This window comes from Chelonia mydas, chromosome 10, assembly GCF_015237465.2.
Source record: "Chelonia mydas isolate rCheMyd1 chromosome 10, rCheMyd1.pri.v2, whole genome shotgun sequence".
Taxonomy (NCBI): domain Eukaryota; kingdom Metazoa; phylum Chordata; order Testudines; family Cheloniidae; genus Chelonia; species Chelonia mydas.
In genome coordinates, this window is record NC_051250.2 from 6,677,827 (window position 1) to 6,691,802 (window position 13,976).

The following is a 13,976-nucleotide window of genomic DNA, read 5'->3' on the forward strand; positions in this document are numbered from 1 at the left end:
GATAATCAAGGTGGGCCATTTCCAGCAGTTGACAAGAATGTGTGAGGTACAGTAGGGGGAAAAAATAAACATGGGGAAATAGTTTTACTTTTGAGTAATGACCCATCCACTCTCAGTCTTTATTCAAGCCTAATTTAATGGTGTCCAGTTTGCAAATTAATTCCAATTCAGCAGTCTCTCTTTGGAGTCTGTTTCTGAAGTTTTTTTGTTGCAATATTGCGACTTTTAAGTCTGTAATCGAGTGACCAGAGAGGTTGAAGTATTCTTCGACAGTTTTTTGAATGTTATAATTCTTGATGTCTGATTTGTGTCCATTTATTCTTTTACATAGAGACTGTCCAGTTTGACCACGTACATGGCAGAAGGGCATTGCTGGCACATGATGGCATATATCACATTGGTAGATGTGCAGGTAAACAAGCCTCTGATAGCGTGGCTGATGTGATTAGGCCCTATAATGGTGTCCCCTGAATAGATACGTGGACACAGTTGGCAACGGGCTTTGTTGCAAGGATAGGTTCCTGGGTTAGTGTTTTTGTTGTGTGGTGTGTGGTTGCTGGTGAGTATTTGCTTCAGGTTGGGGGGCTGTCTGTAAGCAAGGACTGGCCTGTCTCCCAAGATCTGTGAGAGTGATGGGTCGTCCTTCAGGATAGGTTGTACATCCTTGATGATGCGTTGGAGAAGTTTTAGTTGGGGGCTGAAGGTGACGGCTAGTAGCATTCTGTTATTTTCTTTGTTGGGCCTGTCCTGTAGTAGGTGACTTCTGGGTACTCTTCTGTCTCTATCAATCTGTTTCTTCACTTCAGCAGGTGGGTATTGAAGTTGTACTCCTGTTCTTTTTCTGTAAAATAAAGTGTTTTCCATTATTTTTCATGTTGTTTTCCGTTATTTCCATCCAAAAAGTTGGTCACCCTACTACAGGATAAATTAAATAAACTAAAATCAGAGCTGATTGGCATGTTCACAGAGCTACATTGTTGGTCTAAGCACTCAATGTAAGGGGTGTTTATTAAATGATCAGATTTCTACACATCAAATCCAGGCTGCCAAGCAGGAATCCTGATGTGCCATGCTGTCAGCGGTTAATAGCAGGATGGATTTTGGGGGCCTAGTGAGATAAGGGTCACATCACTTTCAAGCATGCCACATTCCCAATACCTGGGCCCCAACCTGCAAACTTTCTCCTCCTCCCCTACCTGATATCCTCCCTCCCATGACACCCACTTTCGTCCATCCCATGTGGTGCACCAGCTTGTTCGGGCTGGGGGAGAGGTATCACCACAGCATGGGGATGACCCCCAAACCTTCTTTTCCGATTAGCTCCTGGATGGGACTAGACAGGCTGTACATGGAGAGGAGGAGTCAATCCAACAACTACCACCAGCTAGAGCCCGCTGTGCTGATTCAACTTCTCCACTGGCCACCAGGCAGCTCAAGAAGTGGGAAACCATCACAGAGAATTGGTTTGGTTTACAGAACTAGAGAAAACATTTTTTAAAAGTTCTGACCTAAAGGCTAAGACAGATCCCAGAAACCAAGAGATTCCCAGTTTTCTGAGGTCTCTAGAACAGCTCCTCAGTGCTTACCACATATAAAATCACTCCATGAGCTTTGTAAATATTTTACACAGGGCTGAATATTTCTTAATGTCACAGGGTCTTTCCTGAAGTGTTCATCTGCAGAAAATTTTGTTCAGATGAAGGATTAAGCCTCTTCCCTGCCTCATCTGTGATTTTTTGGAGAAGAGGGGAGGCCAGGAACATAAGAACTGCTATGCAGGATCAGATCCATGCCCCACCTAACCCAGTATCCTGTCTCTGACAGTGCACCAGTACCAAATACTTCAGAACAAGATGCAAGAAACCCTGCAATGGATGATTATGGAATAAATCTCTCCCTAACCCCCGACAGTGGCTGACTAATGCATGATTGGAATTTGCCCACACGTGGGGTAAGAAACGACAGGCAGTTTATGAGGTATAAAAAACAAAGTGCAGGTCAGTGATTTTAAAATCAGGTCATGCCCCTGAGATCCTTAGGTTTTCCATTTCAGACTTGTGTGGGGTAATGATGACATCTAGTGGCCTCCGAGGCTCATCACACATGTGCATCCCATGGCTGCGAGCCACCTGAGTGGAGCCAGGGTCCCAGGCAGCCTTGGCCAGACCATGCTGCCTTGACTTCACTGCTATTGTTATTCAAGCTAGCTAGATCAAAGCTAGTTCTGGTACATCTACCACACCTCTGACTGCAGCATACTCTATATATGCTGGTTTCAGAGTAGCAGCCGTGTTACTCTGTATTCGCAAAAAGAAAAGGAGGACTTGTGGCACCTTAGAGACTAACAAATTTATTTGAGCATAAGCTTTCATGAGCTACAGCTCACTTCATCATACGCTAACTCACTGCTGTGGAAATCGCTTGGGGGAAAGGTACCCTGTTGATTGGAATTTTCCTGGGCAGAGAAGCACTGCACCCAGAGTCAGAGGTGAGATGAATGACAGGGACTCCAAAGTCCAGGGAACACAAGGCCCTGGCTATGTTAGAGTAATTGACACTAACAGTGAGGTGTATGGATCCTGGTGCAAAAATCCCCTGATGCAGATGTACCACACTCTTGTAAATCGGTTTGGAAGGATTAGATTTTTATTGGTAAAGGTCAGTACACGTCAGTTTTACCGAAAATACGGAAACCCATGAAAAATATTTCCATGGATAGCAATCGAAATGTACACATAGGCAAAGTACCAAAAATGCTGCTTGAGAACTTATCAGAATTTGAGTTAAGAATATTTATATGTTGTCTATTCTGACACGTACCATTGACAATTTGTGGTTTTAACGGCTATAACGCTTTAACCTTTTCAATCTCAGCATCTATCTCATCAAATAATTACTGTCTGACTCTCCCCCGATCATTTCCTGCAACTGTGAAAATGTAAATAGATAAAAATAAAAGCGTAAACTCCGTAATTTTGCACAACTGTGAAAATTGAAATGGCTTAAAAATAGAAGAAAATGCTTAAAAAGAAACATCCATCTTATGAAACAAACAAACAAAATTAATTTCTGCCACGTCCGCTTGTAACGTAGGGGTCGCGCCGGTGCCCTTTTGGTGCGTTTCCAGTGGCCGTGTCACCGTGTGGGTCCCCCGGGTGTTGGAGAGACACAGTGATTAAGGAAGGTTTCAGAGTAGCAGCCGTCTTAGTCTGTATTCGCAAAAAGAAAAGGAGGACTTGTGGCACCTTAGAGACTAACCAATTTATTTGAGCATAAGCTTTCGTGAGCTACAGCTCACTTCATCGGATGCATGCCGTGGAAAATGAATCCATCCGATGAAGTGGGCTGTAGCTCACGAAAGCTTATGCTCAGATAAATTTGTTAGTCTCTAAGATGCCATAAGTACTGCTTTTCTCTTTTAGTGAGTCAGGAAATATCTTTAATTGGACCGACTTCTGCTGGTGCAAGAGAGACGCTTACACGGAGCTCGCTGGGGGGGCATCAGTGCAGATTGCTCTGCTGTAGCCAGGCCCCCGGGGTGTCCGGCACCCCACTCACTGGAGGCCCTGGGCAGGGGAAAGAGCCCCCCCCTTCTATGTGGGGTGGGGGAGTGGGAGGGCCCTCTCCTTGTAGGGGTAGCACCCCCGTTGTCCTGGGGCGGGATCCCAAAGGGGAGTATTGAGGTGGGGGGGGTGGGAGAGGCAAGGCTCTACCCCTGAGAGCCTGCGCAGCCCCTTGAGCGCCCGCCCGCTCCGCGCTGCGCTCGCTGGCAGGAAGTTTGTCCCGGCCGCCTCGCCGTCCGGTATCCAAGGCGGGCCGGGAGAGCGGGCCCTAGCAACGGGCCGGGACCGGGCCCCGGCGCCATGGCAGCCGCCGCCGCAGCCCCCACCGTCTTCCTGCTCATGGTGAACGGGCAGATCGAAAGCGCCCGGGTAAGCGGGCTAGGCTCGGCGGGCTCCCCCGTCCCGCTTCTGGCCCCGGCTGGCAGGACCCTGGCGCCCACCCCCGCCGGGTGCCGGCGGAACGAGAGCGCGGCCGGGGGCCACGGTGAGGGGCGCGCTGGAGACGCCTCGAACCAGCGCCTCCAGGGGGGCCTTGTGGGGCATCTCCCCTCCCGGTGCCATTGCCCCCCCCCCCCGCGAGCGGCTCTGCTCGGTGCCAGGGCGAGCCCAGGGAAAGGCCCCGGCGAGCCGAGGCATGAGCCCCCAGCCGGTCCAGGGTAGGGGGCCGCCTGACAGGATGGGGCTCCCCCCGGGCCAGTGACCTTCTCTTCCGTTTCTCCTCCAGTTCCCCGAGTTCGACGATCTCTACTGCAAGTACTGCTTCGTCTACGGCCCCGACTGGGCCCCCACCACGGTAAGTGCCCCGCTGCGGCTGCCCTCGGCTGGGCCTCCCGGAGCCCGTACCCCGCGGCGGGGTGGGGTTCACTGGCTTAGGCTGGTGGGTATTCGAAATGTAAGCTCCCTGGGGCAGGGACTGTCCCTCTGTTCTGTGTTTGTACAGCACCTAGCACAATGGGGTCATGGTCCCCGACTGGGCCTCCTAGGTGCTACGCTAATACAAATAATACCTATAACTCAGGAAAAACACACAATAGGTCTAGTGCAGGGGTTCGCAACCTTTTTCTTTCGGAGGCCACCCTCCCTCCTCTCCCCCCCGCCCCCCCACATGTTATAAAAACTCAATGTGCCACAACAACTTTTTGCTGCATATAAAAGCCAGAGCCGGCATTAGGGGGTAGCAAGCAAGGCTATTGCCCAGGGCCCCACGCCACAGGGCGCCCCACAACGCTAGGTTGCTCAGGCTTCAACTTCAGCCCCAGGTGGCAGGATTCAGTGCCCTGGGTTTCAGCCCCGCATAGGAAGGCTTCGGTTTTCTGACCTGGGCCCCAGCAAATCTAACACTGGCTTGGCGAGCCCCCTGAAATCTGTTCATGGCCCACCAGGGGACCCCGGACCCCTGGTTGAGAACCACTGGTCTAGTGAACTGAGCACAGCGATGGGAATATATCCTGAACTCTAATACCATCTCTGCCACTGAATTTTGAGCAAGTCATTTCACTTGTCTGTGTTTTATTATTCCCTCATTTAGAAAATGAGTTTAATTATTCCTTGCCACTTCACGGAGGAAGTGCAAAGATCTATTAATGTTGGTACAGTGCTTTGAAAAACTAGAATGCTGTGTATGTGCTGTGTGGTGGTGTTGGTTTAGTTATACTTTTCCCTTGTCTTGTGGTTTACGTATTCAAAACACTTCTGTTAGTTATTATGAATCCAGTCAATGCTTTTCATAAATGTTGATAAGATTAGCTACTTGCAAATTAGTATGAATAAGGGTCAGATTTTAAATGGGTTTAATTTTGCATCAGTTTGTACGCCAACCCTGCATTTGCACATGCAAAATATTGTATTTACAAATTGAAGGGAAGGAGCTTTAGTTATTAAAAATGTAAGTTCTTTGGGGCAGGGACTGGAACTTGGCCCTGATGGTCTGTCTGTAGACAGGCAAAGAAGTTTTATATACGCTAAAAGCATATGCACTTTCCACTCTGTAATGTGAGTAAATATCAGCAGCTTGTATTTGTACAATATGTAAGCTCTTGTTTTAGGGTTTGGAAGAGGGAATATCTCAGATCACCTCTAAAAACAGAGATGCACAGCAAGCCCTTGTGTGGAATTTTCCAATTGACATCACCTTTAAAAGTACCAACCCCTCTGGCTGTAAGTAAACCACAAAGAAGATGTGTGGCTGAATACAGGTACTTGGTACATGAAGATTGTGGTTTTGAAATAGTAGGCTGAAAGTGCTTTGATGCATCTTCATAGCATATGCTGGCATGACCTGAATAAGGGAAACTATGCCCCGCAATTGTTGGAGAGTCACAAATATGCATGGTTCTGCATGTCACCTTTTGCCTTGTGAATGAAGGAAAACCCAACATTACAGATTCATTTTTTACTTTTGTTCTACTGAATCCAGTTTGTGTTTTCTCTTGATGGTGCTTTAGGCAATTCATTTTTTGAAGTTACCCAAGATGAAATTACTGTGGGCTCCCCCTTTATCATTTCTGGCAATTAAACTTGCTTGGAGTAGATTCTGTGCACTCTGTGGGGTACCATATTTCTTTTAATCTTTTAAAATTACCTTTCCTGAATGAGAATATTTCTTAGACACCAGAAAGCTTTACACTAATTCAATAATACAGTTAACACCGTTTGCTTTCTTATACCCACTGGTTTTTAGTTCCCTAATACAGATAGATAAATACATTTTTGGACCTGCAGTTCTTGACACTTTATAGTTGCTTTCAGGTAATGTTAAATAATAGTAAGGTAGGAATGAGTTTAAGAAATTACAGGGCCAAATCCATCCCCTTCTTTGTCCTTGCCCTTATATTAACTCCTATTTTCTTTTTAAGGGCCACAAATAGTGGTAAGTGTCTATGGACCTGATCTTTTTGGAAATGATGTCGTCCGAGGTTATGGAGCTGTTCATGTTCCGTTCATACCTGGAAGGTGGGTTAATGAGTGGTTATTGTTTCTGTTTCAAATGTTCCTCCCAAATACAATTTGATCTCAGCTGCCTCTTGTTGTATTTTCTAAAGTAAAATAATCAGAGCCAAAATAAGTGTCCCCCCAAGTGTCTCTATAACTTGCTTACACCATGGGTATGGAATCTATTCTCTGGCACAAACCCTTGGTCATTGGACCTGAGCCTTGATGTTTTTTATTCAGTGCAGGTTTAGTTTTAATTTGTGGATGGGGGAGGGCAGTTGAACACACTGTCCCAGATCCTCAAAGCCATTGAGGCACCGAACCCCGATTGCTTTCAGTGGGAGCTAGGCACCTAAATGCCTTGGAGGATCTGGGCCTGCAAGTCTTCACTTCAACACTGTCCGGTCTGTCGGGAGGACTGTACTTTGGGTATGAAGGTGCTCTCCGAGCTGGCCTATCTCTTGTGCCCTTTGCAAGTTCCCCATGCAAGCTGTACATAGGAAAGTTTGAGTTCATTACTTACAAGTTACTTGTGGATGTCTCACCTGATTTTTTAAATCTGTATTTGGACTTTCATTATCATAATAAATGCAGGAGTATTGGAAATTGGCATTTGGTGCATTTCATCAATAAGTTCTCTCTCTTTATCAATTCCATTTCAGTCATAGAAGAACCATTCCTATGTTTGTTCCAGAATCCACGTCTAAGCTGCAAAAAATTACAAGGTAATACTCAAAGGTGGTGTTAGTAACATGGGAAAAGACATTTTTGTTTTAATTGGTGGTGTCTCTGACTACTCAATGTGTGCACGCACTTGTGAGTTTTTGTAAGGTTAAAGACATTCCAATGAGTTTCATGGACAATATGGTTTTTATCCATCAAAGCCTTACTTTAAAATTTAACATTAGCAATCTGCTTGGAGTAATGCTCTGTAACTTCGTCCTTTTTGTTATCCATGCATTTGAAAGTGTGAATATGAAAAGCACTTGCTGTATTCCTGCCAAGATAGAGCTATGTCTTTTTGAAAAGTAGCCACCAAATGATAGCAAAGGCAAACAACCACACATTCCCTTCTATTCTCTGAAGCTTCCAAAAGAAAAAACATTGACACTGATGAAATTGTGCGAGTAAGAGTTCAAACCAAACTGGCTTCCTATGTAGAATTGAAGTAAACACATTCATGTATTTCTAGAATAGATTTCACTAGTATTAAGCTTATTTTTCTTCATGTAATTCAGCAACATCTGCTGCAGGAATTACTCCATAATGAAAACAAGCATTATGAGGATGCAGAATGTTAAGTACAGCATAATATGTTTTAAAAATATAATTGGACTGTTCCACAAGGGACATTTTTACATTCTAAGAATGAGTGTCTGCATTTATTGGTTGTAATCTGTTCTTTTTCTTGAACAGTAACTGCCTCTTTCATCTATATACATGAATTTTTATTGTTTTTCTCCCTCATTTTTTTTTTTCCTCCATCCTGGCATAAAATCTCAGTATTTAAGAGCCAGAACTGATGGAGACGCTGGGCTTCACAGGAAATGTTTGTAGAAAATAGGACATCCCATATCCTGCTGCAGTGGGTGCAACTTGTCCACTTAAAAATCTAATCTGTTTTAGTAATTATATTACATTTTGTGCAATAAAATCAGAAGGCAAGATGCATTCAATCAGTAGCCATTGATCCTTGCATTGCAGGTGGCTCTTTTATTGGTTTTTAGTAAATTGTCAGGTGACATCCTGATAATGATACATTGATTGCTGGAAAAACTCATATTCGCTCTCACTCCAACTGATTAATTCTGAATTTGTGCTACTGACCAGCTGTGGTGGGTGGAAATTACACATTGAAACAAGCTGTAGATGGTTAGGACATTGACAGAATTTGGCTTCTTGAAACTGGTGATGACGTGGGACTGTTAGAGGTTGCCTGAGCCCCAATACTGCTGCTCCTGTTATATGCTTTATCTGTTCTGATTAACATATATTAACTATTGCGTGGTACATGTAATTTGGTATGGCTTTTTGCAACTCTGTTAAAGGAATGGCTCTTTGAGGTTATGTACAGCTGATCTAGACACTGCATTGTGCAGTGAATCCAGATTTGGTCTCCCTGTTCTTCAGAATTGTTCTAAACTGAATTGTCCACTAGTCCCTTCCTCCTTGTCTGGTAAAGGGCCACACACATTGGCCGCAATACCCTCTAGGCTTTCTTAGTGACGATTCCATCATTCATACTCCAGTAGTAACTGTTTTCTCTGAGCTAATTGAACATTTCAGACAGATTTGTCAATCTGTATTAAAAGCAGTGGTCCAGAGGGAAACATTTTATAGAGTCCCAGAGTTTGTTTGTGAAATATCACAGGGCCCTCCGTTAGATTCAGCTGTTTTAATGTCTCTGACAATAGAGTTTGAAATATACCGGCCATGCAGGATAGAAACACCTTGTGGAATGATTTGGGCTATTTGTTGACTAGGTTAAGCAATTTAGTAGTGCGTAACATGGCGTTAAGACGTAAAACAGCTTTGCAACAGTAGGAATATAGCTGAGTTTAAAGAGAGAGAGTTGTAATCAGGTTAGCCTCTGTATGTTTTAATAAACACATTGATGTAGTATAATCATGACAGCACTGCAACTACTTCTCTTTTTGCCAGATGAAAACTTCTGGCACCAGAGAACAAACTGTACTGCCTCAGATATGTATATTAAAGAAAGAAACAGGAATTCTTCCCAAAGTCTGGGCAGTTTTTTTAACCTTCTACTGGCCTGTTATGGCACTGTCAGTATAATGTGTTAGAAATTGCATTATGGTAGAGTAGCGTAAAAATGCGATAGATAGTAGGGATTTTAAAATATGAGTGAAAGGATCAGGAGGAGAGGCAGGAAAGCATTTCATAATATTTCAGTGACTGAGCTTTTCCTTTATGGGGCAGCTAGAATAGAACCAGTGGGGTGAGGCCTTACATTATTTTAATTAATGGTCTGTGGGCAAATTTAAACCCTGGTTTACTGTGGTTATACAAAGAACTTCCACTGAGAGTAAACACTTCCTAGTTTTAGCATGCTAATCTTTAAGGATCAGATTGTGATAGAATCGTAGACACCTCAACATTAGTGGTACTGTACTCCACAAGTAAGTAGTCCCATTCATTTCAATGGGACTTCTTGCAGCATAAGATATTACTCAATGTGCCTCGTCCAATGCTCAATGAAGTCAACAGAAGGACTTGCACTGCGTTCAGTGCACATTGGATAGGGCCCAGTGTGAGCAGGTGTATCGCAATCTGTCCTTAAATTAGTCTTAAAATACTGCTGTAAATAAGTTAGCCAAAGGCTTTTATTTTTTTACGCCACCTACCCAAAACACGATCTATAAAGGAATGGTACAGCATATACTTGCACAAATTTCTCCTGAATGAGGACTCATGGACATAACTTTTTCCGTGTCCAATATGTATTTGTTATAGCTGTTTTTCTAATTAATGACATGTAAATGGATTCAATTTACACAGATATTACACAGCATAACAAAGTATTAGGTCCCCTCCAGATCCTTAAAGTTAGGTGTTATTAAAATATCTTTGACATAAACTGACCCTCCCTCACTCAGAAATAACTTACATTTAATAGAATGTAGGTGAAATTAGGAAAAAAGGAAAAGTGGTCAGTAGTCCAGAGGTGACATTTATCTTTGATCAAAGTAGATAAGTAGAAAGAAAAAAAAATGTATCAAGCTTTAAAAATTCCTACTATGAACAGGGGGAAACATATTTTTTTTATATCGGTGCATACGATGTACCTTCCTTATAACAAATCTAAATGCTACCAAGTGACACATCAGTGAGTTGTTTTCTTTTCTCCTTCTCTCAGTTGGCTCATGGGAAGACATCCAGAGTTCACTGACCCAAAAGTGGTAGCGCAGGGAGAAGGCCGAGAAGGTAAATGATCAGGAATTACTGTCTCTAACTCCTCTGTGACTGTGGACCAGATCTTGGCCATTCCGTTTCTTTGTTAATGCTTTAGAAGGTTAATTGAGCATATTGAAAACAACCATGTCCTGGTATTCTGTTGGACATCTAATGACTGTTCAACCAGCTGTACTGGCTAATGGTGTTGTCCTCCTATTTTTAGTGACCACGGTGCGATCCCAAGGCTTTGTGACCATTTCCTTCAATGTGGTGACTAAAGACATGAAGAAGTTGGGCTATGACGTAAGCTCGTCTGACATGCAGAACCCTTCAATAGTGTCTCTTACAGATGGGATTCATAACCATTAAATGATTGGTGGGTGGGAGGTTTTCAAAGGCACATATGGGAGGCAAGCACCATACTTGTACTGATCTTCTATTTTAATATGAAAGCTCAAGCCATAAGGTGAGTTGCAAAATACCGTTCTATCATAACCTTTTGTACATTTTTTTTAGTTAATGAATAGCCAGTTTACATTTGTTTTTAAAAAATAGTTCCAATGTATTCCAAACATCAGTGCAGGCCTAAACTTGTGTACTAATGTTTTTGAAGTGGTAGTGGGAAATTCAAATAGCCATACCTTCCAAAAGGAAGGGAATCTGAGAATATTTCAGTGAAACATTCATGCACTTTCTTCTGCCAAAGCAATATTTCTTCTTCAGGCTGCTACTGCAGTTTTCCATTATAATCCCATTTTGAAGTGCTTTAGAACTAACTTGATAAAATATTTGATATACAGTAAGAGTAAATCCTTCCAAAATTTTCAATGAAAGCAGTTTGGCTTTTGCTTTTAAAAAAACTATGAGACACAAGAAAATGACACTTCCAGTTCCCTCCCCTTCCCCCAGTCAAGCTTAAGCACACCAACAGCAACAAAAAAGTGGTTTGTTTTAGGGGGAAGTGCGGGAGGAGTTTACAGAGAGCTAAGTGTTTAATATCCCCTTGCTTCGTGCATTTACCTCTCATTGGCACCATTGAGATTTAAGTGCAGATACTGTGGGAGAAATAGATCACAGTGTGAGGATCTGGAAAAGAGCACGCAGCCTGAGTAAACAGGACGTGCACTCAGCCATAAGCAATGGGGAATCCTCTGGTCCAACCTGTTACAGATCCCCTCTGCTGTAAGGGATTGCCAGGAGTAGCAGTCAGGGCCACCTCTTCCTTGTTATGCAACTTTTTGGAATTTGTGCATTTTCTTTGTTATTGCTGAAGGTACTTCTCCCCTTGTCCTCTTAGCCCAGCTCTTCTGTGTGCTCAGTTCCACAATAAGCTAAAGTAATAACTCTGTGATGATGGCATCAGCCTTTTGCCAATGAAATGTGTGTGATATCACAAATCCAGCATTCGAATGACAGTCCAGGATAGGCTGTGAGGCAGGTAATTGTTTATATGGGTCCTATACCATGGCTTTCAGTAACCAACAAACGTGGTAAGGAAAATAACGTGCTGAATTTCAAGTTTGATTTATGAAGGTTTTCCTCACTGTTTGTATAACCTTAGAAATTGTCATCAGGTTGTTTCTTGTGACAGTACATGGCAACAGCGCCAAAGCTAACACACTATTCTCAGCTGGCTGCAGTTTGAGGGTACAAAGAAAGGCCTTCATTCTGAGGATTTGTCTACACTGCAATAAAAGACCCGGGGGCAAGGCCGTAGCCGGCCTAGGTCAGCTGACTTGTGCTGCAGGATTACAAAATTGCAGCATAGATGTTTGGCCTCGGGCTGGAGTCCTGGTTCTGAGACCCTGCAAGGGGGGGTGGGTCTTAGAGCCCAGGTGCCAGCCTGAGCCCAAACATCTACGCTGCCAATTTGAGCCCTGTAGCCCAAGCCTGAGTCAGCCGACCCGGCCACTGGGACTCGGTGCCACAGGTTTTTTACTTCAGTGTAGACATACCCCGAATGTCCTCCCTTCCCTGACCTTTCACATGACTCTTGGAAAAGCTGATATTAGAGCTCTGCATTTGGGTTGAATAAACCCAAATAGCTAAATATTTATATTTTTTGTCTTTTGTGTGCTTTTTTCCCCTTAGGGGATCCATTTATTAGTCCAAAGCAACACAAGCTCTAGTCTTCTTATGATCTTTCCACCATTCTTTGTGTCCAAACTACAGAACTGAAATCCATAGTGAGACATCTGATTATTTAGTCAATTTGAGAGACTGTATTTGGGTACATAGATTTGCAAATTTTGACTTCAAATACCACGAGAAGACCAGACTTAGTATTATTTCACCTTATTTATAAGTCACTGAGACATTAAAAAGCCTTTGGAAAAGCAAGCACAAAGAAAAACACATTCTGAACCACAGCACATCCATAGTAGTATTAAATAAAGCATATTACTTGTAGTACTGTAATTCCTTATGCATGTAAAGCTAAACAATGTGTTTTGTAAATATAAATGATGAAGATATTGTAAAGCACCTTGGAATTTTGTCTGTTCCTTAATCATTTTGTACTTTTATAAATGATTTTACAAATGTATGGTGCACAGAGTATTTTTCATACATTAGCTCTTGTTCTCTTTCTTCGTTCTGCTTTTTGAATTATAACGCTAACACCCATTATAATTAGCTGTTCTGCAACAAAGCTGCAACTGAGCTCAAATTAATCAGACTATTTTTCCTGTTTATTGGCTGCTATAGGAGAAAGAGAGACTGGGTTTTTGTCGTTGTTTTTTTTAAATATATAGTCGGTTACAGTGGTGAGGGTAGCCATATAAGTACCTTGATAGACCAGATATGAAATGTTTGAAAAGTAGAGATAAATAACTTAACACAAGTGAAATATAATTCACTGGAGATTTTTACTCACTTGAGATGATTTAACGTGCCTGTCCAACTAGAGCAAAACTGCATGATGATTCCACGCATGGTACCCTATTAAACTGAGGAAAAAGTCTAAACTTCACTCCCACAGTGATACAATGAGTTTATTCACATCCAGCGCTATAGGGCATTGTGCATACATGAGCTCATGTAGTTACAAATTTTAAGGGGATTTCACATAGTAGTTTGAAGTTGCCATTTATGTTGTTCGTTGTTCCTTCCTCCTGTTTCCATCTTCCGCTGTCTTTTCTTGGCTGAGATAGGGGAGGGCTCCTTCGGCAAAGGCTATTAAGAACATGCCTTGCTTGGCCACACTCTCCAGGTAAAATCATGACCTGATGGATTGAAATAATTCTCTCTTGGCGTTGGTGACATGCAGGAGTTAACCACTCTAAATTGTGGGAGGAGGGAAGAAATATTTTCCAATTCAATGTATTTGCAAAAAAATTATCTAGTCACAATACCTTAGAGACAATGTCTGCATTTTAGATAATACTGTAAATGGGTCGCACATCTGTCAGCTACATTTTTATAACATTGTCTATTATCTTTGTGCTTCTTGAGGGTTCTTCAGTGTCCTAGTAGACTCTTTAAGATCATCCCATTCTTTTAATCCTTTCTTCAAGGTCTTGGTGTTCTGTGCCTTTAGTAGGTAAGCCCTTCAGAGCAGGGACGTTT

At 42.9% G+C, this 13,976-nt stretch overlaps 1 protein-coding gene across 1 annotated transcript; it reads left to right on the forward strand.

Annotated features, from left to right (window-relative positions):
- Nucleotides 1–3,656: 3,656 nt before the first annotated feature.
- Nucleotides 3,657–12,954, forward strand: B9D1 (B9 domain containing 1). Its single transcript, XM_037911329.2, has 7 exons — nt 3,657–3,932; nt 4,288–4,356; nt 5,609–5,720; nt 6,419–6,515; nt 7,157–7,219; nt 10,372–10,439; nt 10,633–12,954. Exons 1-7 carry the CDS (start codon nt 3,864–3,866, stop codon nt 10,776–10,778), a joined length of 624 nt encoding a protein of 207 aa, XP_037767257.1. The 5' UTR covers nt 3,657–3,863; the 3' UTR covers nt 10,779–12,954.
- Nucleotides 12,955–13,976: the final 1,022 nt, after the last annotated feature.

Bases quoted from the DNA above. Each gene is read 5' to 3' on its own strand.
- B9D1 (XM_037911329.2), top strand. From the start codon at position 3,864: ATGGCAGCCGCCGCCGCAGCCCCCACCGTCTTCCTGCTCATGGTGAAC. The intron at 7,220-10,371 runs GTAATACTCAAA...TCCTTCTCTCAG, and splicing joins AAGCTGCAAAAAATTACAAG to TTGGCTCATGGGAAGACATC. The intron at 10,440-10,632 runs GTAAATGATCAG...TCCTATTTTTAG, and splicing joins GCAGGGAGAAGGCCGAGAAG to TGACCACGGTGCGATCCCAA.